Genomic DNA, 27,380 nt, shown 5'->3' on the forward strand with positions numbered 1-27,380 from the left:
ACACTTCACAGGGATAATAGGAATGTTTCATTGGAATCCTTGTAAAAATGTGGAATAAATTCAAGTTTTTGCAGTGGGAATTGTGGCCTAAATGGCTAACTATATACATTTAAATATTTCAAGTTTTTCTCTCAATGTTATACTTATCATAAAATAATATCTTCAATTATCACAATCGTTTTTTTTAAACCTGTCTGCAATGTATTTAACAGAGATACTGGTTAAATGAAAAACTAGTAGTCATGATCAACCTCCCTATGAAGTTTCATGATCCTCCGCCCAAGCGTTCTCAAGTTATTGTCCGTAAAAGGTTTTAATGACCTTTGACCTTTGGAACTCAAAATCAATACGGGTCATCTGCTTGACATGATCAACCTCTAGATTAAGTTTCCTGATCCTAGTCCCAAGCATTCTCAAGTTATTGTCCGAAAACTGTTTAAATGTTCCGGGTCACTGTGACCTTGACTTGTGACCTACTGACTTCAAAATCATTAGGGGTCATCTGCTAGTCATAACCAACCTCGCTATCAATTTTCATGATCCTAGGCCCAAGCATTCTCAAGTTATCATCCAGAAACCGTTTAACTGTTCCAAATCACTGTGACCTTGACCTTTGACCTCAAAGTAGAACTTGACCTGTATTTCACGATGTTACACCTGTGTACCAAAATTTATGTTCCTAGGCCCAAGCGTTCTCTGAGGAAATGAATTAATATAAGTTTTCGTTGAAAACTTGTTTTCAGATCCTTTACATCATTTTGATTGTAAATGTTACTGTATATATTTATGTACATGATATATCTAATAAATACTGTTTAAACCAAGCGTTCTCAAGTTATCATTTGGAAACCATTTAACTGTTCCGAGTCACTGTGACCTTGACCTTTGACCTACTGACCTCAAAGTAGAACTTGACCTGTATTTCATGATGTTACACCTGTGTACCAAAATTTATGATCCTAGGCCCAAGCGTTCTCAAGTTATCATCTGGAAACCGTTTAACTGTTCAGGATCACTGTGACCTCAACCTTTGACCTACTGACCCCAAATTCGAATTTGACCTGTATTTTCTGATGTTACACCTGTGTACTAAAAATTATTTAAATCAGTCAAGCCTTTCATGAGTTATCATCCGGAAACCATGAAAACCAAAGGACCGACCGACCTACCGACCGACCAACCAACCGCCGAGCTCACTCCTATATACCCCCTCAAACTCTGCGGTAGTTACTCCTTCTGTGCAGTAGGGAGACTACGTAGTCGAATCTGTGGCTGCGTCAGAGAACATGTTCTTCCGATGTTTCAATAAATTACAAGCAAGGTGCATTTAAACTTCGGAATTTCCTTTTTTTTCCTATCCTAATGATTTCGACCCAGCGCAGCCAGGTGCAGGCGGTCAAAAAAAAATTAAAACATTTTTTTTTCATTTCCCGTCAAATTGATGCAGGAAATCTGACAAACAGGTAATCAGTTTGGTGTGGCCTTAGCAATTATTAAGTTTTGTATGTAAGCTGGTACCTCAGTTAACTTTCTTCAGTGACAAGGCTGATGAATAGTCGAGAGCTTTGCTGTCAGAAGCTTTGCTGTCTTCTGACAGCTCTTGTTACTTAGTATTATAATGATAAAAAGTTACCACTGCTTTTCAGCATGATTTTCACCTTGTCAATATATTAGCATCCCCCGCCTTCCTATTTACATACAAAATGGGGTCCTACATACATTAACTAATTTTTTGGCCTTAGATGCAAATCTTATCCAGATACAGTATGATAAACACATTACATGTAAACAGTATCTAGAAACAGTCTGATAAACACACATCACATGCAAATAGTATCTAGAAACACTATGATAAACACATATTACATGCAAACAGTATCCAGAAACAGTCTGATAAACACACATAACATGAAAATTTTATCTAAGAAACAGTATGATAAACACATTATATGCATGTAGTATCTAGAAACAGTCTGATAAATATACATTACATGCAAACAGTATCTAGAAATAGTCTGATAAACACACATTACATGCAAATAGTATCTAGAAACAGTCTGATAAACACACATTACATGCAAACAGTATCTAGAAACAGTCTGATAAACACACATTACATGCAAATCTTATCTAAGAAACAGTATGATAAACACATTATATGCACGCAGTATCTAGAAACAGTCTGATAAATATACATTACATGCAAACAGTATCTAGAAATAGTCTGATAAACACACATTACATGCAAATAGTATCAAGAAACACTATGATAAACACACATTACATGCAAATATTATCTAGAAACAATATGATAAACACACAATTACATGCAAATAGTATCTAGAAACACTATGATAAACATATATTACATGCAAATAGTATCTAGAAAGTAGTAGAAACAGTCTGATAAACACACATTACACGCAAATTGTATCTAGAAACACTATGATAAACACACATTACATGCAAATAGTATCTAGAAACACTATGATAACAAGAGGACCATGATGGTCCTGAATCGCTCACCTCTTCCCACATGACCCAGTTTTGAATATGACGTCGTTTTTTCTATTATCTGACATAGTGACCTAGTTTTTGAGCTCATGTGACCCAGTTTTGAACTTGACCTAGATATTATCAAGATAAAAATTCTGACCAATTTTCATGAAGATCCATTGAAAAATATGGTCTCTAGAGAGGTCACAAGGTTTTTCTATTATTTGACCTATTGACCTAGTTTTCGAAGGTACGTGACCCTGTTTTGAATTTTACCTAGATATCATCAAGGTGAACATTCTCACTAATTTTCATGAAGATCTCATGAAAAATATGGCCTCTAGAGAGGTCACAAGGTTTTTCTATTTTTATATCTACTGGCCTAGTTTTTGATTGCACGTGACCCAGTTTCGAAACTCTCTAGAGAGGTCACAAGGTTTTTTTATTATTTGACCTACTAACCTAGTTTTTGATGGCACTTGACCCAGTTTCAAACTTGACCTAGATATCATCAAGGTGAACATTCTGATCAATTTTTATGGAGATCCATTCACAAGTATGGCCTCTAGAGAGGTCACAAGGTTTTTCTATTTTTAGACCTACTGACCTAGTTTTTGACCACACATGACCCTGTTTCAAACTTGACCTAGATATCATCAAGATGAACACTCACACCAATTTTCATACAGATCCCATGAAAAATATGGCCTTTAGAGAGGTCACAATGTTTTCTATTATTTGACCTACTGACCTAGTTTTTGAAGGCATGTGACCCAGTTTCGAACTTGACCTAGATATCATCAAGATGAACATTCAGACCAACCTTCATACAGATCCCATGAAAAATATGGCCTCTAGAGAACTCACAAGGTTTTTCTATTATTTGACCTAATGACCTAGTTTTTGGTGACAGGTGACCCACTTTCGAACTTGACCTAGATATCATCAAGGTGAACATTCTGACCAATTTTCATGAAGATCTCATGAAATATATGGCCTCTAGAGAGGTCACGATTTTTTTCTATTTTTAGACCTACTGACCTAGTTTTTGACTGCATGTGACCCACTTTCGAACCTAACCTAGATATCATCAAGATGAACATTCAGACCAACTTTCATACAGATCCCATGAAAAATATGGCCTTTAGAGAGGTCACAAGGTTTTTCTATTATTTGACCTACTGACCTAGTTTTTGACGGCACGTGACCCAGTTTTGAACTTGATCTAGATATCATCAAGGTGAACGTTCTGACCAATTTTCATGAAGATCTTGTGAAATATATGGCCTCTAGAGAGGTCACAAGGTTTTTCTATTTTTAGACCTACTGACCTAGTTTTTGAAGGCACGTGACCCAGTTTCGAACTTGACCTAGATATCATCAAGGTGAACATTCTGATGAATTCCCATGAAGATCTTGTGAAATATATGGCCTCTAGAGAGGTCACAAGGTTTTTCTATTTTTAGACCTACTGACCTAGTTTTTGATGGCACGTGACCCAGTTTCGAACTTGACCTAGATATCATCAAGGTGAACATTCTGACCAATTTTCATGAAGATCTTGTGAAATATATGGCCTCTAGAGAGGTCACAAGGTTTTTCTATTTTTAGACCTACTGACCTAGTTTTTGAAGGCACGTGACCCAGTTTCGAACTTGACCTAGATATCATCAAGATGAACATTCTGACCAATTTTCATAAAGATCCCATGAAAAATGTGACCTCTAGAGTGGTCACAATCAAAAGTTTACGGACGCACGCACGGACGGACGACGGACACCGCACGATCACAAAAGCTCACCTTGTCACTTTGTGACAGGTGAGCTAAAAATACATTACATGCAAATAGTATCTAGAAACACTATGATAAACATACATTACATGCAAATCTTACCTAGCATAGCATGAGCAATCATCATGTACACAGTCCTGGTATTCTGCTACAGCTTTCTCTATTTTCCTCAAGTAAATGTCCCATTTTACATTGGATTCTGACAAAAATCATAAAATATGGTGACAGGTGATATGGATTATAACTCATTATTTTGACAGTAGTTTTTGTAATCAACATGAGATTGTTTTTGAAAAAGTGCCAGCAATCCCTCCCCACACCTCATACTGCTTTAAATGGAACAGTCCAACTGTTATGTACTATAGGAGAGATCGTGTTTGTATACAAATCCGTTGTATTTTCTATTTTTAGAACTGATAAGACAGTGATTGGGTGGGTAGATGCTGAACATCCATGTTTTTTGTAAAAAGTGATGTTTTTCCAACAGTCTAAACTTTCTTAAAACACATATAATATCAACAATTTTTTGATCAACGGAAAGGGCATAAAACAGGGAATTTATTTGTTACTTTTAATTATCATTTCGAAATAAATTGGATTAATTATGAACGCTTAACTATCTATCTATGTATATGGCTGGACTCCCCTCACGGGTATAATAGCCAGGTTGCGCGTCACAACCATATAAAAGTTTGTTTAAAAGCAGTGAAAGAAAGGCTTCAAAAATGAAGATAGTGAGAAGGAAGATAAAAGTGTGAAAGTGTTAAGTAAGACGATAAATATACAAGTAAAAAGGGGTTAAAAACATCTGCTTTGGGAGTTCAGGGGCAGTAAGAGAGGAACGAGGGGTCAAGACATCGTTTGAACCCCTCAAGGTCAGGCTGGAGTATGGTTTGAGAAGGCAGGTGGTTCCACAACACGACAGTATAAGGGAAGAAGGAGTATTTGAAGTAATTTGCTTCAGTATGGACTTGACTGAAGGAGAGTTCGTGCATATGCCGGGACATTCTCACAGGCCTTTCTAAATAGGATGGAACTGGTACCACAACTAAACCACACATGATCCTGTAAAACATGGTCAGTCGGGCTAGGTCGCACATGTCCTGTAAAGTCTGCCAACCCAACTCGTTCCGCATGCTGGTGACACTGTCATAGGTAGAATAATTATTTAACTTAGTGTTTTTCTAAAAGTTTTGAACATCACTACGCCGCCATTAAAGTTATATGTCATTTAAAACGGTTATTCATTTAAAAAAAGATATCTGAACATGAAAATATGAAAATTGTAAATATTTCAAAACTTTTTTAATTTTGAAAATCCATAAATAAGCAAAAATGTTATCAAAAATTAAAAATTCTGATCCTATGTACAAACGATGTAGAAAACATTGTTTTGCCCACCACCAGATAAACAGATGTTAATGCGTGACGTCACGGCGATCTTTCCTGTATGCATATACAAAATTAGTTCTGGCTGCCATAACTTAACTGACGCTATTTTTATTTTCTGATGGTGACACCATTTGGTTAACTGACCAGTGTTGAACCGCAACATCCCCGCACGGTCTCTCGTGAGAAACTGATGACGTCATACAAAAGTTCAAAGCACGTGGTTTATAATTTTTGAAAATCAAGATCAAAATCTGGATACTTATGAATTTAATTGAATTATAAATATAATCATTTTCAACAAAGTTCATGAAAAACATATATTAGAAGGTTTAAGTTCTCAAAAAAGGTCAATAAATAATGATTCTATACCGCCTATTTGTTTCCAAAATGAAGAGTACCCTGATCAGGTCACAACTGCAATGGCGGACAAAATATTGCAGACAGGGGTACCCATTTGAAACTTGTGTGTATAACTTGTGTTCAAATTATGTTGCATGGATTATTTTATGTCAGATCAAAAGAAAAATGGATTAGAAATATTTTAAAGTAAAAGGTGAGTCCATTGCATTTCATTTGATGAAATTATTGCATGACAGACTTCTGGCATGATTTCTGGTTAGGTTTCAATACAGGATTCGTTTCAGCTCAGAGAAATTATGCATCATAAAAATCTGAAAAAGGGAAGTAATTCTAACAAAACGGAAGGCAACAAAGTTATTTCTATCTTAATATGATTCATATGTTATGCTTAATAAATGGACCAAGTTTGAAAGAAATATCTTCATTATTTTTCAAGAAATTGCGATGCGCTGGTTGTTTTGCATATTTCTATGTCCGGGTTACACACGATTGCCCCGGGATTTTTTATTTACTGTGGGCGTTTTTTTTTAAACTTTATTTGTCAGGGACCCAGCTTCATGTGTTTATATAAAACAATTAAGTATCTAACCTTTAATCCCCATGTAAATCGTGTTGTTATCGTTTATTTGTATCTGTGCAGACCAGGAAGTGTTTTGCATCCGCCATATTTGTTTATAGCACGTTTTATGACGTCACATAATTCATGACGTCAAAGTGTTTCTAGCAGCGCGTGTTTCGTACTTTAGGCTACCTACAGGTCGTGTGGAATTAAAGATTTAACTATTATACCCTTTTAGCGCATCACGCTCACCCTACTCTTTATTCTGTAATATAATACTTGTTCTATTACATCGTTCACATAATTGTTTCGAATCTAAAGTTAAATGTTTACTTTATATTATATGTATTATGGGAGGTGTCGGATATGTAGGATCCCTGTTTTGTACCTCTTTCCTGCACCCGTTCAGCGGTGTCGGATCTTGTGGGACGGGCAGATATTTAAGCGCCTGTCCGCTGTGGGAAGTCACTCCGCAGCTTGGAAATCCTAGTGTCAATAAGATCTACGCCATTTTGAAACGTATTTAAATTTAAAAGCATTAGTCAAAGATATTCCTTGTTTACTATTTCTAGTCTGGTAAATCATATCTTTATTATAGTTCTGTCATACTTTAGTAATCAGCCTTAAGTAATAATTGCTACAACAAAAGTACATGCTTTGAATAGCTAGATTTTTTTTCTCTCTCTTTCTTTTCAAGTACAGTATACTTGTTGATAAGTAACTTGTAACAAGTAAAGTTTTCTTTTTTCATTTGTCTGTAAATAAATTTGACGCAAGTAGAAACTACATTTATAGATTTCTGGATCTTCATGAATTAAGTAATTTTATTAGTTGTTTCTTAGTCGCCGACACCTCCCCGTATTTACACAGAATTTCATTGTTTTGCCTTTATAAAACGCACTTCGGTCTTTTCCTGAATAGCATTACGGTTGCTAAGTAGATCTTCGTGTATTTTTCGGTAGATTTTTCTATTTCTGCAAACGATCAATGCTTACTGGTATATAACATTAAAATTGATAGACCGAAACTTGACTTTATTCTATCTTATAAAACATTCTAACACTGCGGAGTCATCTGTTGCTTTCACAGCACTGGATTTCCAACACATGTGATAACTCTTTGTCCGTCATCTACGTTAGTATTAGTTGTCGTTCTATCGGACCAATCCACCCTTTGAGAATTCTAGGAGTGAACTCGCCTGCTGTCACGTGACCTAGCCTCAGAACAAAGAAAGCTTTCACGTGGACTAGAACTCGAAAATAAACTAATCAATAATCGATCTTTTCATTATATTCAAAAGTGTTGATTCCGGAAATCTTTTTGGAATATAAAACAGGAACACATTATTTATCAAACTGACGGAATATTTTTAGTGTCAAAGCATTTGATTTATGAAAATTTCGTCTTTTCTTGTACAGTACTATAAGCACTTGATGCTCGAATAATGGCGGCCCCTTACTAACTTTGTATTCTACGTTCGTTTGTGAATATGGATAACAATCGGATTTATAAAAGTCTTAGGATGCCGTCTGGAAATGAAACATACAGTTCGTTGGAACAACATAACTCGGCTGTAACTTCTCGGAATAATCAGTCTCAGACTGCCGAAGTTAGGGGTTTGGTCGGGGATTCTATCCACAATCAGATTCACATTGTTGGGGATTCCTGTGAGGACCCCACGGAGCACCCTTCACGAGAAACCAGTAATGGACTCGGCCAAACTGACGTTCATGTGCTTGCGCATGCGCCAGTAACTATAACTGGAGACAATTCTGGGTTTTCCCGTAACTACAATGACGTTCATGCAACTACGCATGCGCCATCAAGTATAAACATTCCTTTGAATGCTGGGATCGCCCAAAGCGGCGGAAGTGCAGGGGAAAACAGTAATACGCACGCGCAAATGAGTGTAAATTCGCATTTGCAAATGCAAATGTTGCAAAATCAAAAAATCATGTTGGAGCAACAGTCAACGGTGGCAGGTTTGGTTAAGAAATTCGACGCTTTAGCCAAACAAATGGACAAACGCCGGCGCAGTGATCTTTTAAAACTGCCACGACAACCGAAACCTCCGACAATAACCGGAAGTGGGTATGAAGATGTTTCCGATTCGGATAGTTCGTACCCGTCCGATAATGACGCTTCGTTATTGGACTCGGACGATGATGGATCAGTGGAAGGCCACCAAGTGGGGAACAACGACTGTTCTTCTGAAAGTTTAAGACTTTTAGCGGAGATGAGTAGAGATTTCAAAAAGCCTGAGGAAACTGGGCCAAAAGTTGATCGTGTGTTAGCGGATACGGTGAACTTTGGTATAAGCCAGCCGGTAGACCGAAAGATAGCAACAAAACTTTGTGACAATCAAAAGAGACCAAGTAATTGTGAATTTCTACGGGTTCCAAAGGTGAACAAAGAACTGTGGGTGAGCTCAAGTCTCAGTAAAAACATTAAGGAGAGAGACAGGAAAATGCAAACAATACAACAATAAATGACAGCAGGGTTGATACCTCTAGTAAACTTGATGGACAAGTTGTTAGAACGAAATGATTCGGATTCACTGGAGCTTGCTCGAGATTCTTTTCAGTTAATGGCCTACGCACATAGGGATATGACAAATCTCAGGAGACAGCAGATAAAACCAGGAATAAATGAGAAGTACCACCAGCTATGCAATGATTCTACAGAGGTGACCGAAAATTTATTGGGAGACGGTTTGGATAAACAGCTGAAAAGTTTGGATGACATGAGGAAACTTGGTAGAGACATGACTAAGCCTCAATTTAAGCAAAGTCGGAAGAGAGATCATCAAGGTCAGTTCAAGTCAAAAAATGACGTCATCCGCCGAAGAGACAATAGAGATCAACAAACACAACGATATTCACAAGATCCAAAGTCTTTTTTATCGAAAGGATACCGGCAGAAGCCGGTGCATCAAAACAAGTTCAAAAAACCCCGGAGGAACAATTACAACAACAACAAACAGGATTAAATCATGTAAGTCAAGTTTTTGATAAGTTAGAAAATAAACCGGAAAATTTTAAGGCAGGCAAAGTGTCTGCTTTCTATGAATCATGGACAAATATAACTTGTGACAAGAAATTACTAAATACCGTTAAATATGGATATACTATTGAATTCGAAGAAACTCCTTCTGATTTAACAGCTGCTCCCTGTATAAAATTTAACACTCATGAACATCAAATTATTGCATCGCTCTTGGACGAATTAAAATTGAAAAATATTATAGAGGAGACGAATCATGAGGTAGGAGAAGTGATATCAAATATATTTATTCGGCCAAAAGCGGATGGTTCTTATAGGTTAATTTTAAATTTAAAACGCCTAAATGATTACGTGGATAAAGTACACTTTAAGATGGAAACATTAAAATCAGCATTGGCATTAGTGAAGCAGGATTGTTTCTTTGCCAAGATTGATTTAAAAGATGCGTATTACAGTGTAGGAATAAATCATGAAAGTAGGAAATATTTAAAATTTAGGTGGGATGGCAAGTTGTATCAATTTACCTGCCTCCCAAACGGACTTTCTTGTGCCCCAAGAGTTTTTACTAAACTTTTAAAGCCTTTATTTTCAACTTTAAGAAAAGTAGGGCACGCAAATGTAGCATATATTGACGACAGTTTACTATCAGGGGACACATTTGAAGATTGCAGTCAAAATGTTCATGAAACCTTGTCTTTAGTGGATTCATTAGGTCTCACAACTCACCCTAAAAAAAAATCAATAATAGTACCTACACAAAATATAGAGTTTGTGGGTTTCTTGCTAAACTCGCAGAGGATGACTGTGACATTAAATGAAAGAAAATCCATGGATATTAAGCAACATTGTGAGAAATTGTTAAAAGAGAAAATAGTTACAATAAGAGAATTTTCTAAGTTGATTGGGAAAATGGTTGCAGCAGACCCAGGGGTACTGTATGGACCTTTGCATTATAAAGCTTTAGAGATTGAAAGAGACAGGGCTTTAAAATTGAATATAGGTAATTTTGACGCTTATATAAAAATAAGTGAACAGGGTGAAGAATGCTTGAAATGGTGGTTAGATAATATTGGTCATGTTTTCAAACCTATTTCACATGGGAATGTTGATAGAAAAATTGAAACGGACAGTTCTATGACTGGTTACGGAGGACATGATACGACATTTAACCGTGTTATAAGTGGACATTGGTCATCCGATGACAAAAACAACATATAAATTATTTAGAACTGAAGGCAGCATTTTTATGCCTGCAATTTTTCTGCGGAGGTGTACAAAATGAACATGTGCAGTTGTACTTGGACAACACAGTTGCCATAAAATACCTCTCAAAAATGGGGGGTAGGAAAATGCAACTAAATGAGCTCACAAGAGAAATTTGGGAATGGTGCGAAAAGCGTAACATTTGGCTTTCTGCGTATCATATACCAGGAAAATTAAACACAACAGCAGACACACTCAGTAGAATGAGCAAAAAGCTAAATGATGACATGGAATGGTCATTACATGAAAGTGTGTTTAATTGTATACAGGAAAAAATGGGCACATGTAGTGTTGACCTATTTGCCTCTGCAGCAAACCACAAACTAGATCAATATGTGTCATATGTCCCGGAGGGCCATGAAATAGCGGTTAATGCATTCTCTTTATCTTGGTCCAAAGGTCTTAATTATATATTTCCACCTTTCAGTTTGCTGGGGAAAGTACTTCAAAAAGTAACGGAAGACCAGGCAGAGGCAATCTTGGTAGCCCCTATTTTCACAACACAGCCATGGTTTCCGCGTCTTCTTCAAATGATCTGCAGTCAGAGCTACATACTTCCAAGGATGGAGAATTTGTTAACATCACCAAGGAAGAAAAACCATCCTCTAGTGTCCATGAAAATGGGGGTTTTCAGGATATCCGGGAACATCTTATTCGTTCAGGACTACCAGAAGAGTCTGCAAAAATCATCATGGCGTCTTGGCGACGGTCAACGCAAGATCAGTATGGGTCACATATCAAAAAAATGGTTGCGTTTTTGTGGTCAAGAACAAATTAATTCAATTAAACCATCTATGAATCAGGTAATTCTATTTTTGACAAAACTTCATACAGAGAAGTACAGTTACAGAACAATAAGTGCAGCAAAATCAGCAATATCAACTTATATAAGTCTTTTTCATGACATGGATATTGGAAGTGACAGAAAAATAAAACGCTTCATGAAAGGGATATTTGAAATTAACCCTGCATTGCCAAAATATAACGCCACATGGGATGTTAAACAAGTCTTAAACTGCATAAAAGGAATGCCAACCAATGATTTATCATTACGGTTGCTGAGTGTAAAATTAGTAGTTTTGTTGGCACTCACAACAGGACAACGGTGTCAAACTTTAGCTGCATTGGATATTGAGGATTTGCATATAGAACAAACATGTGTAAAAATCAGAGTTACAAGTGTGCTTAAACAAACAAAACCAAATTCTCATTTAGCAGAGCAATTTATTGAAGAGTATTGTCATGATAGTGAATTATGTGTTGTTAGGGCATTAAGAATTTATTTGGAAAAAACTAATACTCTAAGAAATACATCAAAATTATTCATTACTCTGCAAAAGCCACATGGTGCAGTGACATCAAATACTATCGCAAGGTGGATAAAATTAGGCCTTAAACTAGCTGGAATAAACATTTCTACTTTTTCTGCACACAGTACAAGGGGTGCTTCTACTAGTGCAGTAGCATCAAAATCTATTCCAATTAATACAATTTTAAAAACAGCAGGTTGGAAAAGAGATTGTACATTCAGAACTTTTTATAACAAACAAATAAGTAATGATTCATCCTATAGCAAAGCAATTTTAAGTATAGTTGATGATTAATAAGACAATGCATACACATGTCATAGTTCATGTGAAAAATTATTGCATAAACTCAAGAGTACTAAGGTTGATATTACATAGATTAGATTAAAAATTGTTTTTTCTGGAGAAATTGTGTATAGTTATATGATTTTAATTGCATTTTATGACTAAATTGAAACAATTTATGAATTTTATTATGCATGGAACATAATTAATTTGTCATTTGTGTTTTATTGCTTTATATTAGCTTTAGTATGACTGAAATATTATTTCAAGATAAATCAAAGCTTTTTTGAAATGTATCAATTGTCACAATGACATTATGACAATACAGGATTTCATCAACTCATTTGTTTCTTTCTGATACAAATCCTTTAGTTAAAATACTATTTTTGGACATGGACTCTAAAAACTCCTAGAATTCTCAAAGGGTGGATTGGTCCGATAGAATTGATAAATTAAACGAGACTTACCTGTAAGGTGAAGTTTGATTTCAATTCTGTCGGACCAATCCACTGAGAATTATAGGCCCTCCCTCTTTTTCGAAACCCACCCAAATTTCATTATTTCCATGTTCACAAAAATATAGTATAATACTCTGAAGTCTGAGGCTAGGTCACGTGACAGCAGGCGAGTTCACTCCTATAATTCTCAGTGGATTGGTCCGACAGAATTGAAATCAAACTTCACCTTACAGGTAAGTCTCGTTTAATTTATCAATTCTAGTCAGCCTGTTCGTCCGTCCGTCTGACAACAAAGCAAGTATTCAAATTAAATCATTAACAGAGGAACCGCAACAGGCCTTTCGTCCTACACGATATTTTCTGGGCTCAACTGAGATCAGCGCATCTGGGTGCAGTAATAACTGGTATCTGGTTTTTGTGATCAACTAGCATCTGTGACTGAATTTATATTGTGGTTGCGGGAAACGGGCCAAGAGTCAACGCTACCCATATTATCCTTATCTACCCGTGCGGCTCGCAACATTTGTGGTGGCAGCGGTGGGATCCGTTTTATAAACAGCGGATCCAGAGATACGAACCTTACCTAAAAGATTCAAGATATAGATCCTATATAGATCCTAACTAAATAACAATTAAAGAGTTTGACTTGGTTTTTTCATTTGTACAACATCTCCGTGCGTAATGGCGGATGCTAATGATAGCGACACAGAAGTTACCTTCAATTATAGGAACATAAGCTCGCCAGTAAGGGTCGAGCGCGAACGCGATATTTTAGACAATGAATCTGTAGCAGACGACACTTGTGATTCGCGCGCTTTTGATAAATCATAACAGGTACATGAGAACATTTCCTCGTGCATTACCGCCGATGAGAGCAGCGCTAATAGCCGTCCCCCGTGCTTCGATCGTAATAAATCGATAAATCACCAACATAGCATCGGCACGCATGAAGATGAAATGTTTGAAACTTTGAGTATAAAATCTATGGAAGATCGGCAAGATCGTGTACCTATAGATGAATGCATAAACGATCTCAGACAACAACAGAGGGAAATCACCAGCGTCCTCAAACAAGTAATGGACCTAGTGTCAAAACAAAATAGACCGGAAACAAAAGATAGCCGCGAACATGAAGTAATTAATTCATATATGCAGAATAATGCAGAAAGTCAATACAATTATCGACATGTACATAGATCTGCTGCCGCGAACATAGAGAGTAGGCATTGTAGAAACAAAAGTATGGAGGATCAGAATGGACATGACTCGAGACAACAAGTAAACAGTGTTGGCGACAGGTATGATAATCAACACATACAGCGGAGTTATAATGATAACTGCCACGCTCCACGTGAATGCTTATCACGAGGGCAAGTACGGATGCGGATACAACATAACACAGAGGAACATATTGGCGATGTGTATGCCAGACATTTACCCTGACACGCACAGCCAGATCATGAATATGGAAACATAGGTGAATACAGAAGCCCTTTTGAGTATCAGGGCGGAGATGTAAGGAGGCATATAAGGAAACAACCCATTAATTTAAACATTGCTCCCTTTAATGGTACAGATGAATGGGACGTGTGGATAAGTCGATTTGAAGCTATTGCAAAAAGGTACGGCTGGGACAATGATGGAAAACTTGATCAGTTGCTCCCTCGATTACAAGGCTCAGCAGGTCAGTTTGTCTTTGGACAATTACCAAAAGAAATCATCGAGAACTATGACATGTTAATCAAAGAACTGGACAGTAGGTATAGGGTGGTGCGTACATCAAGGTCTTACGCAGCTAAATTTAGTAAAAGAAATCAGAAAGAGGGAGAAACTGCTGAGGAATACGCATCAGAATTAAAAATGTTGTATGATAAAGCGCATGGCTATCGAGATAGAAGAACGAGACAAGAAGACTTAGTAAGAAGGTTCCTGGATGGTTTGTGGGATGAAGAGGTTAGATTTGCTGTCGAGTATCAAAAGGAGCCAGAAGATATAGATGAAGCTGTATTTCATGTAGCAAATTACATCCAAAGATCAGCAGTAACGTGAAGAGGGAGAAAAGAGAGCGAAGAAGATGACAAGATGCCTCAGCAATAGCAGTCGAGGACTGTGTGAGGACGAGGTTGACACATCTGAAGTAAGACAGTTGAGAAGAGGATTTGAAAAACAGAAATGGAATAGAAACGATGAAGAGGCACATAAGCAGAGGGCTGTTATGAAGGATGAAAACCAAGCCGTAAAGGAAGAAGACAAAATGGGAAAAGTATTAGAGCAAATCCTCTAAGAAATAAACAAGTTAAAGGAAGCAACAAATCCAAACACTAACAAGAGTCAAGCACCAAGGTCCAAAGGAATAGTATGCTTCAACTGTGGAAAACAAGGACATATAGCACGGGAGTGTAGACTAAACAGACGTGGAACGGATTCTCAAGGAAACATAAAAACAAAGACATAGAGCTACTCAGCCTCCAACAAATCAGAATACTTGCGCATATTCGAGTCCTTTAAACTAGAAAGGACCAGCTCTTGTGGCCAAAGAGCGGTCCCTGAAAAATTGAAAGGCCTACAATTTGAAAATGTAATTAACAGCAAGCCTGTAGAAACCAAACAAAGTAACTTTGAAAATAAAAACAGACCCATAAGGAGGAAACGAGATTTATGTCCGGGCATATACATTAAAGGGGAAGTAGAAGATATCCCGATTACATTTACAGCAGATACTGGTGCATCAGCAACAGTCTTAGCAACTAAAGTATACAACAAATTGGCTGAAGATAAGAAACCTGTGCTGAAGAAATCATCATGTTTATCTGGAGCAGGTGGACTACCATTAAATGAGTTGCGAAAAGCAGTCTTCAATTTCAAGCTAGATACGCTCGAATTAAAAGGTGAAATGATAGTAGCGGATATTGAAGATGAGTGTTTGATTGGAGTTGATATATTACAAAATGGAGAGAAAGGCCCAGCTGATATTATGCTAAGCAAAGGTGTGATTGTACTAGATAAACACAAGATACGTTGCTCACAAGTAGGTCTACCTGAAAATGTTAGAAAAGTGACTGCAGCAGATGATTTTACAATTCCTGGATTATCTGAAGCCGTAGTAGACGTCTTCATAGGACGAAGCGGAAGCGATGATACTGATGAAAATGCTACATACATAATAGAGCCTACTGAACATTTTGAAGAAACATACCCATTGAAAATGGCATCAACTCTAGTGGATCTGAATAACTTAGTTACACAAAAGGTGAGGTTGCTGAACCCTTTTACAGCAGCTGTTACAATTAAACAAGATGCAGTCGTTGGAAAAGCAGAAAAGATTGAAGATACTGCAAAAGTACCTACTAGTGAGGAAGGCGGTGGGGATGATATAGATAATTACTCAGTCAGGCGAATACAACTAAACAGTAAGAAAACGGAAGTTTTGCGAAGAACTGAGACAAGATTAGAAGCAGACATTACTGTATCAAGTCATTTACAAGAGCTTTTTGAAAGGGCAAGTAAGCACAGAAATTCAGCGGAGAGGATTGCGCTTGCGAAGCTTTTAAATAAATATGAAAGTTCATTTTCTAGAGATGAATGGGATATTGGTTTGACAGACCTTACCAAACATTCTATAAATACAGGAAACGCCCCGCCCATAAAACAACCGCCCAGACGAGTACCTCTAGCTTATGCTGCAGAGGAGAAAAAAGCAATAAATGACTTGCTAGCAAAGGGAGTCATAAGGAAAAGTACATCACCTTGGGTATCACCAATCGTATTAGTTAAGAAGAAATCAGGAGCAGTCAGGCCATGTGTCGATTACAGGAGGGTCAACAAACTAGTTGAACCGGATGGGTTTCCAATGCCAAGAATTCAGGATTGTTTGGACGCTGTGTCTGGTGCCAGCTTATTTTCCACCTTTGACCTTACAAGCGGATACTTCCAAATCCCCCTCAAGGAAGAAGACATCCCGAAGAGTGCATTTGCTTGTAAATATGGACATTATGAGATGACTAGGATGCCTTTTGGACTCAATAATTCTGCAAGTACATTTCAGCGAACAATTGAGCTTGCGTTACAAGGGTTACAGTGGGAAATATGTCTCATATATATAGATGACATAATCGTGTTTGGATCAACATTTGACGAACACCTTTAAAGAATTGAACAAGTCCTAGAAAGAATCCAGGCAGCCGGATTAAAACTAAAACCGGAGAAATGCAAAATGCTTCAGAAAGAAGTAACATTCCTTGGTCATGTAGTATCGGGGAAAGGAGTCCGACCAAACCCCGACAATATTTCAAAAGTGCTCGCATGGTCAAGACCAAAAACCGCAAAACAGGTCAAAAGCTTTGTAGCGTTAGGGTCATATTTTCGGAGATTCATCAAGAATTATCCTCCACCTCTGATAATTCATGTGGGGAAGTTGGCAGTTACTTGCGGAGAACAGGTTTGTACTGGTACAGAATCCAGGAACACTGGTTAGGTAAACTGCCCGTCGTTACATGACTGAAATACTGTTGAAAAACGGCGTTAAAACCAAAACGAAAACGAAAATCATCAAGAATTATGCCCAAATGGCCAGGCCTATGATAGAGTTAACAAAGAAAGGAAAGAAGTTCATATGATCCGAGGCTTGTGAAAAGTCATTCGCGAGCATAAAAGCAGCGCTTGTTGGCGCAGAAATCATGGGATACCCACAGAACGAAGGAGGAGAGTTTATCCTAGATGTAGATGGGTGTGACACAGGCATAGGAGCTGTTTTAATGCAAATGCAGGAAGGAAGGGAGCGTGTCATCGCATACGCAAGCAAATCCCTGAATAAGGCAGAGTCAAACTACTGTATTACAGAGAAGGAATTGCTAGCAGTAAGGTATTTCATAGAATATTTCAGACAGTACTTGTTGGGAAGGAGATTTAGAGTCAGGAGTGATCACCGCGCTCTTGCATGGTTATTCAAATTACGGGAACCAAGAGGTAAAATTGCACGGTGGATTGAAATTTTATCCCAATACGATTTCTCAATAGAGTACAGACCTGGAGTAAAACAAGGACATTGTGATGCGCTGTCCAGATGCGAAAATCCCAAAGACTGTGACTGTTCCAAAGCTGATATGTCTGAATCTTTGAAGTGCGGACCATGCAAGAAATGTAGGAAAAGAGCTGATGACATGATGCTGGTATGGTCAGGTAGGGACATTGCTGAAGTTAAAGATGTACAATCTGCGATTGATAGCGAAGGTACATCAGATGAACCAGATGTAAACACCGTAGATGTGGAAAATAAAGACTGTACTATAAAAGCTATAGACGTAGTGGATGAACAGACTCCATCGACAAGCACCGCTGGACAGGACAGTTTAAAACAGGGGATGACGACAGAAAATGAAATGCGAATGGCACAGCCCCAAGACGCAGATATCCGCCCCATATTGCAAGCGAAAGAAGAAAACAAGAAACCTTCAAGCCAAGAAATGTCTACAGCAAGCCCAGCAACACGACACTACTGGATCCACTACAGGCAGGTGTACTAAAGAAAATATTCAAGAAGAAAGATGGATCTGGGGAATTCTATCAAAGCATCGTGCCTAAGAAGTTGCTGGAGCAATTACTTTACCAGCTCCATAACTCAATACTTGCTGGTCACATGGGCGTCAAAAAGACGAAAGAAAAGATGTTACAAAGGTATTACTGGTTTAACCTTAAGGAAGATGTTAAATTATACGTCAAACAGTGCGATGTGTGTGCAGCAAATAAGAAACCATCTAAGCCACCGAAAGCTCCTATGGGAAACCTGAAGACTGGAGCGCCTTGGGATATCCTAGCAACTGATTATATCGGGCCGCTTCCAATAACACCCAGAGGTAATAGATATATACTTGTGATGACAGATCGCTTTACGAAATTCGTTGAAGTGGTTGCCGTGCCAGACCAAACAGCTGAAGTTTGTGCGTCAAAGATATTGAACGAATTTGTTGCACGATGGGGCTGCCCACTAAGTATCCATAGTGACCAGGGAAGAAATTATGAGAGTAACATTTTCAAAGAACTGTGCCGGATGCTTGAAATAAAGAAAACACGTACAAGTGCTAGGAACCCAAGATGCAACGGACAATGTGAGGTCTTTAATAAAACATTAGTAAGGATGATCAAGGCATACCTAAGTACAGAGCAAGAGGACTGGGATGTCAATTTAAGTTGTTTGGCGGGTGCCTATAGGGCTACACCGAATGAGACGACAAAACTTACACCGAACCTGATGACCATGGGTCGAGATGTAAGACTACCAGCCGAGCTAGTATATGGCAGCTCGACTCCTGATGGACAAACGATCACCTCCTATGGACAGTATGTCGATCAACTTAAAGACAAGTTGCAAAGAGCACACAACATAGCTAGAAAACATATTGGAGATTCAGCAAAGCGTAGTAAAGAGCTCTATGACACCAGACTCATGGTAAATAGCTACTCAGAGGGAGATGCTGTGTGGTGTCTAGCGGAAAACAAGAAAGCAGGTATTAGCCACAAATTGGAGCCAACTTACGAAGGGCTTTACATGATAAAGGAGAAAAGATCTGATATCGACTATGTGATACAGATGGACAGGCAAGGTAAAGATAAAGTTGTGCACCATAACAAGTTGAAACCATATGAAGGAAAGCGTGCACCAAGATGGATTATAAAAAGCAGAGAGAAGATAAAAGAAAGCACACAATAGTTTTAGTATGTCTGTAATGCCCCAAAATCTTGATATCTGTTTGTACTTCACGAACCATCAGTTACAATGTTATGGTGAATAGGAGTAATAAATTTTAATGTAAAGAATTTCACTGTGTGTCTTATATTTCCGTGAAACCCTAGATCGTCACTGGCTTGATCGCAGGTCGTTTATCGTAAATACCGCGTCGTCAGACTCAATACCTAATGTACGGTCATTTTTAGAGATAAACACAGCTCATTGGAGGGGTAAGCTCTGGTCTGTCAATACTGGTGTCGGCGACATATTGTTTATGTTTATGAGGGGTATTTGCTATGTTGCTTATGAGTCGTTCTCTTGGAATTACAGAATTATGAATAAAGCACATCACAGGGGTAGAGCATACCAATGCAAGCATTGTCAAAAGAAGGGCAAGACGGAAATCAATATGAAACAAAGACTCGAAGATCACGTCTACAAGTATCACGTGCTAAACTCAGAACAGCCATTTTGGTGCAGGCTGTGTTTATTTTGGAGCAAGACAAAAGAGGGTCTGTACCAGCATGTGAACACATATCCAAGACATATGAATGTCATGCTGGAAAAGAGTATCATCCACTCGAGGCCGTTCCTGGTGTGCTCTGCAAATCCATATATCGTCGCAGAGGACGATATTCAAGTACTGTCGAAAGAGGAGAGCATGTCCTGGTGGTTAAAGAGGGAGGAGCCCAGAAAAAGCATAGATATAGTTGAAAAGGCGGCGAAGGAGTGTGACATCGACTGGAAAGATGCCTGTCCGGTAGTTCCGGTGGCCATAGAAGAGGAGGATGAGACAGAGAGAGCTGTTCAAGACTTACAGATGGTCATGGAGAAAGGGGCTGTAGGAGATTGTAGCAAGGAGAGTGACATGGGGGAGGTACTGGATCTCAGTATAAATGAGAGAAAGGGGGATAGAGACAGCAAAAGTAGAAGTGTGGAGATTGAGTTTATGGATGAACCTATGGATTTAAGAATTATCAAAACAAAGGGGGAGACGAAGATCACCAGTATCACCAATGACGCGATAGAAGAAGAGTTAGAGTTTGACAATGGATTGAGCAAGATGTAAAGGCAGAAACGAAAGAGAGGGGACGGGCCAGGAAGAGACAGCCACGCAAGAGAGGAAGGTCGTCATCTAGCTCGAGCTCTGATTCCAGCTCGAGCTCGAGTTCTGGATGTTCCTCGCGGGGAAGCAGTAGGAGAGAGAAGAAATTCTGCTCTATCATGTGTAATATGATAAAAAAGACGGGGAACATCATAGGGGCCCAAATCATCTCTAATGCTGAAATGATAAATAACTTACAGAAGACAGTAAATGAGTTGAGGCAGGAAGTAAGGGAGTTAAGGAAAGAGAAAGAGAATAGGGAGGAGGCCAAGGAGCAACAAAAACAACTGAAACAGCTAGGAAATATGCAAGAAGATAAAGATGAAGCAAGTGACAATCGCAGGACAATTAAGGACACAGATTCTAGGCAAGATAGGAATTGGGATGAAGTAAGATACAGAGACAGATGGGGAGACAGGCATACTGATTATAGAAATAACAGCGACAGATGTGGCTACGGTGATAGGCGAAGAGGGTGGAAGAGAGACGGTAGATTTAAAAAGGAACGGGATGACTTTAGACGCACATCTTCTATAAAATCCACTACTGTTTTAACTAACTCCTTAGTAGATATGAACAAAAGAGCTATGACTCTAACATATAAGCGGGTATCAGGATTGCATAAAATAAGTACAAAGATTTAAAGATTAAGTGCAAGAAACTATTGACAAATCGATATACTTGTTTATGAAATAGTTAGAAGTACATACATATATGTTGATACCGGGTCATTACAGAACAGCAAAACATTCTACTTCTTGCGGAACATAGTTTACAGTGTCGATATGAATTTCAAACACAATATTTTGTCAAGCAGTAGTAATGTATAATTTCGAATATATATACCGTAGATACCCGTGTATAGTGCGCAGTTTTTTTACCCCAGGAACCACCCCCCCGAATCGTGGGTGCGCATTATACACAGGTATAGACAATTTTCCAGCTTCAAAAAACAAATATTTTTACGTTTTCGGCCATTTTCGTAAAGAGAAACTACTCTTAAAGGATTGTCTAAACTACGGATAGTTGCCGTATCGTTATCATCCCCGACATATACCACGTAAATTTAGATAATTAAAGAATATTATTAAATATGAAAACTTATGATAAAACATAACATTATTTTGTTATAAGATGAAATTTCAAATAAAATTAATGCAGATACAGCAATTTTTGGTTGAGTGTTTTCTTTAATTGAGACATGGTAAAACTGCGAACAACAAAACTGACACAAGTCACTACGGGTGCATTCTCACTAAATGCCGATAATTGGCGATAATTACACTTCGTTTCATATTTGTTTGATCTGTATAACATCTGAAAAAATATGACCTTTGATCTGTATGTAATTGTCCTTTAATGACAAGAAGTTTGTTCGCGGTTTGAACTAAGCAGGTCGTGTCAGTATCTGCATGACTTTATAAACCCTTCCAAAACAAAATTCACCAGATTCCAGGATCTATTTTCAATAGATGCTATCACTATTGTCTATTGTATCAAAATATTGTCATATCAGTATGGGTCGCCAACGTTCATCGTACACAGCCAGAGAGAAATTGAGAATCATCATCTTCGCAGAAGCCAGGGGTAACAGAGCAGAAGCTCGCGAATTCGGCGTCAATGAAAGCAACGTTCGTTTATGGCGTAGACAGAAGAGTCGTCTAGAACAACTCCCGAGAACGAAACGGGCCGAGAGGGGGAGGGCTGCACATCATCCCGAATTAGAGCGCGTCATCGTAGAATGGGTCACCGAACGTCGTCAGAGGGGCATAGCAGTATCAACGCTAGAGATCCGTCTTCAGGCCAAGCTTACAGCACAGCAGATGCACCTCCATGGATTCAAGGCATCAATGAACTGGGTTGTACGATTCATGCGACAACACCAATTATCCATCCGCCGGCGAACACACATTGCTCAAAAACTCCCGGAAGATTTTGAAGACAAGATCGTGTCGTTCCTGAGATTTGTCATCAAAATGCGCAAGATCAACGAATACGACATGTCACAGATCGGCAGCGCAGACCAGACTCCACTCACGTTCGACCTGCCGTCTGCAACAACCGTGAATGCATCCGGCTCCAGAAACGTCACCATCAACACGACGGGGAACGAAAAGAACAGGTTTACAGTCATGCTTGCATGTACTGCTGATGGCGGCAAACTTCCACCATATGTTGTTTTCAAGAGGAAAACACTACCAAAGGGGACCAAGTGGCCAAAGGGACTCGTCGTTCGGTGCCAAGAAAAAGGGTGGATGGATAACACTCTGGTTATGGACTGGGTTAAAACAGTGTGGGGACGTCGACCTGGTGGTTTTACAAAGAAGGCGCTACTGGTGTTAGACTCGTTTCGGGCCCACAAATCTGAAAACGTCAAGGACGTGCTGAAGCAAGACTTCCGGACCGACATATCGATTATTCCGGGCGGCCTGACATCGATACTCCAACCACTGGACGTCAGTATCAATAAGCCTATGAAGGTGCTTCTACAGCGCAGATGGAATGAATGGTACGCCGGTGATGAGCATTCGTTCACAAAAACAGGACGTATGAAGAAGCTGGAATTAGAAGATATCTGCCAGTGGATCGTCGATGCGTGGGCGGAACTGGATCCCAACATTATCGTCGGTGCGTTTAAGAAATGCTGCATATCAAATGCCATGGACGGGATGGAAGATGATCTGCTTTGGGAAGATAAACAGACTAGCACCAGTACTATCCCCGATGATGAGGAGGAAGATGATCTGATGACAGACTACTATGAGCCAACCTCCGAAGAAATATCCGATGACTTCATCCAGCGCTTGTTGGACAGCGATGACGACGACGAAGAATTCGACGGCTTCAGCGACGATGACTTCATCGATTCTGAGAACCGTTAATACCAGTATAGACCCACTCAGAAGCCTTTCCCAAGGCTTAAGTAACGGCACTTTTTAGTGCCAACCAAATATTCCAGAAAGGGGAATACCTCTCAGATATTGTCATAAAAAACGGCACTTTTAAGAGCCACTTCTCAGATATTGTCATAAAAACGGCACTTTTAAGAGCCACTTCTCAGATATTGTCAAAAACTGCACTTTTAAGAGCCACTTCTCAGATATTGTCAAAAACGGCACTTTTAAGAGCCAACCATATCTTCCAGAAAGAGGATTACCTCTCAGATATTGTCAAAAAACGGCACAACTTCTCAGATATTGTCAACCTTACGTTTATTGTCACAAATGGCCGTTTCATTTATTTTTTCGCTACAATATTATATTTCCAAACATTCACATTTTATAAATTCATAAATATTTGTTTGTATTTAAAATAACAACAATAACTATTTTATTTTTCTGATTTTTCTGATTTCTATTTCATGAAAAAAATCAATAGTTTGGCGAGACCAACTATTTTATTTTTCTGGTTTTTATTTAACGAAAAAAATCAATAGTTTGGCGAGTCCAATTACGCTATCCGCCGCGGAAATATTATATTTCCGAACATTTACATTTTATAAATTCATAAATATTTGTTTGTATTTAAAGTAACAACAATAACTATTTTATTTTTCTGATTTTCATGAAAAAAAAAATCAATAGTTTGGTGAGACCAATTGTATTGCTATTCGCCGCGGAAGTAGTCATTCCGGTGTCGATGTAAACATTACTTTCAATTTTATTTTGCCTAGAAATTGATCAAAATTGATGAAAAAAAGTTTTTTTCCTAGGATTTTGGTTCCAAAACGGGGGTGCGCATTATACACGGGTGCGCATTATACACGGGTATCTACGGTATATAGGTATGAGGTGAATGACTATTTTAAAACACTTGTAGGACTCGTTTAAACTCCGAACTTCAGTTTTAAGAAACTGTTTATAACTGTTTCGAAAAGAAATTTTGAAATGACAGTGAGTGAGGCTGTTGGAACTTAGCCTCGCTGAGGAGGGGGTAGTGCGATGCGCTGGTTGTTTTGCATATTTCTATGTCTGGGTTACACACGATTGCCCCGGGATTTTTTATTTACTGTGGGTGTTTTTTTTTAAACTTTATTTGTCAGGGACCCAGCTTCCTGTGTTTATATAAAACAATTAAGTATCTAACCTTTAATCCCCATGTAAATCGTGTTGTTATCGTTTATTTGTATCTGTGCAGACCAGGAAGTGTTTTGCATCCGCCATATTTGTTTATAGCACGTTTTATGACGTCACGTAATTCATGACGTCAAAGTGTTTCTAGCAGCGCGTGTTTCGTACTTTAGGCTACCTACGGGTCGTGTGGAATTAAAGATTTAACTATTATACCCTTTTAGCACATCATGCTCACCCTACTCTTTATTCTGTAATATAATACTTGTTCTATTACATCGTTCACATAATTGTTTCGAATCTAAAGTTAAATGTTTACTTTATATTATATGTATCATGGGAGGTGTCGGATATGTAGGATCCCTGTTTTGTACCTCTTTCCCGCACCCGTTCAGCGGTGTCGGATCTTGTGGGACGGGCAGATATTTAAGCGCCTGTCCGCTGTGGGAAGTTACTCCGCAGCTTGGAAATCCTAGTGTCAATAAGATCTACGCCATTTTGAAACGTATTTAAATTTAAAAGCATTAGTCAAAGCTATTCCTTGTTTACTATTTCTAGTCTGGTAAATCATATCTTTATTATAGTTCTGTCATACTTTAGTAATCAGCCTTAAGTAATAATTGCTACAACAAAAGTACATGCTTTGAATAGCTAGATTTTTTTTCTCTCTCTTTCTTTTCAAGTACAGTATACTTGTTGATAAGTAACTTGTAACAAGTAAAGTTTTCTTTTTTCATTTGTCTGTAAATAAATTTGACGCAAGTAGAAACTACATTTATAGATTTCTGGATCTTCATGAATTAAGTAATTTTATTAGTTGTTTCTTAGTCGCCGACACCTCCCCGTATTTACACAGAATTTCATTGTTTTGCCTTTATAAAACGCACTTCGGTCTTTTCCTGAATAGCATTACAGTTGCTAAGTAGATCTTCGTGTATTTTTCATTAGATTTTTCTATTTCTGCAAATGATCAATGCTTACTGGTATATAACATTAAAATTGATAGACCGAAACTTGACTTTATTCTATCTTATAAAACATTCTAACATCAAGTATACTGCGGAGTGATCTGTTGCTTTCACAGCACTGGATTTCCAACACATGTGATCACTCTTTGTCCGTCATCTACGTTAGTATTAGTTGTCGTACTAGTCAGCCTGTTCGTCCGTCCGTCTGACAACAAAGCAAGTATTCAAATTAAATCATTAACAGAGGAACCGCAACAGGCCTTTCGTTCTACACAATCTTTTCTGGGCTCAACTGAGATCAGCGCATCTGGGTGCAGTAATAACTGGTATCTGGTTTTTGTGATCAACTAGCATCTGTGACTGAATTTATATTGTGGTTGCGGGAAACGGGCCAAGAGTCAACGCTACCCGTACTATCCTTACCTACCCGTGCGGCTCGCAACAAAATATTAGTTTTTATGTCGAAAGCCCGATCGGGCAATGTTACCAGCCTGTTAATGTCAACATAAATTCATTACCAGACATGTAATCATTAAAGCGTTTGAGACCACCCCTTAGGTAAATTTTCATTTTGGAAATTATACCCGACGGGCCCATAATATTCATAACAAATACATACGGAGTTGTTCAGAAGAAGTAGAATATACTTTCTATAGAGGTCACCTTGTTTGGTAATATGTATTTTGTCTTACAAAACATGTACTTCAACTGTCCACATTATATTTTGTACAAAATATCAAACTTCTTTTTCAAACATATTTTTTCTCTAAGTTTGTTTTTGTTGTGTGTCTTACATACTTATCTATGTACTCCGGGAAATGAAAAATAGTTTACTTTTATATTTGTTGAAATATTGCAGTTTTTTGTCAATTTGACAGCTCTACTTTCACTTTCATTTTGCAATGTTTGCATTTTTTTGAAATGTACATGGTTTGTAACACTTTCAACTCCCAGAGTACCTGGACAAATATGTTAGATGCATAATGATAATAAAAGTAATGACAAAATACTTTTGAAAAAGAAATTTGATATCGTCTACAAAATAGAACATGGACAGTCAAAGCACATGTGATATAAGACAAAATGTGTTGTCCAAAAGGAAATGAACTGTCTTAAAAGTTTCTTCTACTTATTATGAACAATTTGGTGTATTCTTTATGATAGACTAAGACCTATGTGGCGTAAAAAAACTAAAACAACAAGCAAATTCGATGAATTGGTATCCCCCGCCGAAAAGGTTAGTGGTGAGGAATGGCAAAAAAATATATCCGGCAAAAAGTTAAGGATGTTAATAAGAAGCAAATAATTTCATTAGTCAAAATCAATTTAACAGAAAACAAATGTTTAATAAAAGAGTACATAATAAATGTATGATACTTTGATCCTGACTAAAGAATTTATTTTGAATGGGATATGCTTACTGTAATAAGCTTAGCTTTTAAAATTAAATGCAGTTAATTGAAATGTGAGCTTGAAGTTTAACTGGAACGAAATATTGTCTTTGAGTGGTTTGGCACCAGGTGTTGCTGTTTAACATGTACATTTGAACTTAAAAGAACAGATGTTCTTAAGAGAACACAGGTACGATATCTTGAACA

General features: G+C 38.0%; 2 protein-coding genes across 2 annotated transcripts in view; one reads left to right on the top strand and one right to left on the bottom strand.

Annotated features, from left to right (window-relative positions):
- Positions 1–27,380, bottom strand: part of LOC123529349 (protein O-glucosyltransferase 1-like) — a 67,443-nt gene that overhangs the window by 37,718 nt on the left and 2,345 nt on the right. Inside the window, exon 2 of the mRNA XM_045309661.2 lies at positions 4,391–4,487. Within this exon, the coding sequence (XP_045165596.2) occupies positions 4,391–4,487 (97 nt within the window). The remainder of the gene's footprint in view (positions 1–4,390; positions 4,488–27,380) is intronic.
- On the top strand, positions 7,977–12,796 carry LOC128547845 (uncharacterized). The gene is made up of 2 exons (XM_053521329.1): positions 7,977–9,593; positions 11,293–12,796. The coding sequence occupies exon 1, from the start codon at positions 8,089–8,091 to the stop codon at positions 9,085–9,087; it is 999 nt and encodes a 332-aa protein (XP_053377304.1). The 5' UTR covers positions 7,977–8,088; the 3' UTR covers positions 9,088–9,593; positions 11,293–12,796.

Source organism: Mercenaria mercenaria, chromosome 13 (genome assembly GCF_021730395.1).
Source record: "Mercenaria mercenaria strain notata chromosome 13, MADL_Memer_1, whole genome shotgun sequence".
Taxonomy (NCBI): domain Eukaryota; kingdom Metazoa; phylum Mollusca; class Bivalvia; order Venerida; family Veneridae; genus Mercenaria; species Mercenaria mercenaria.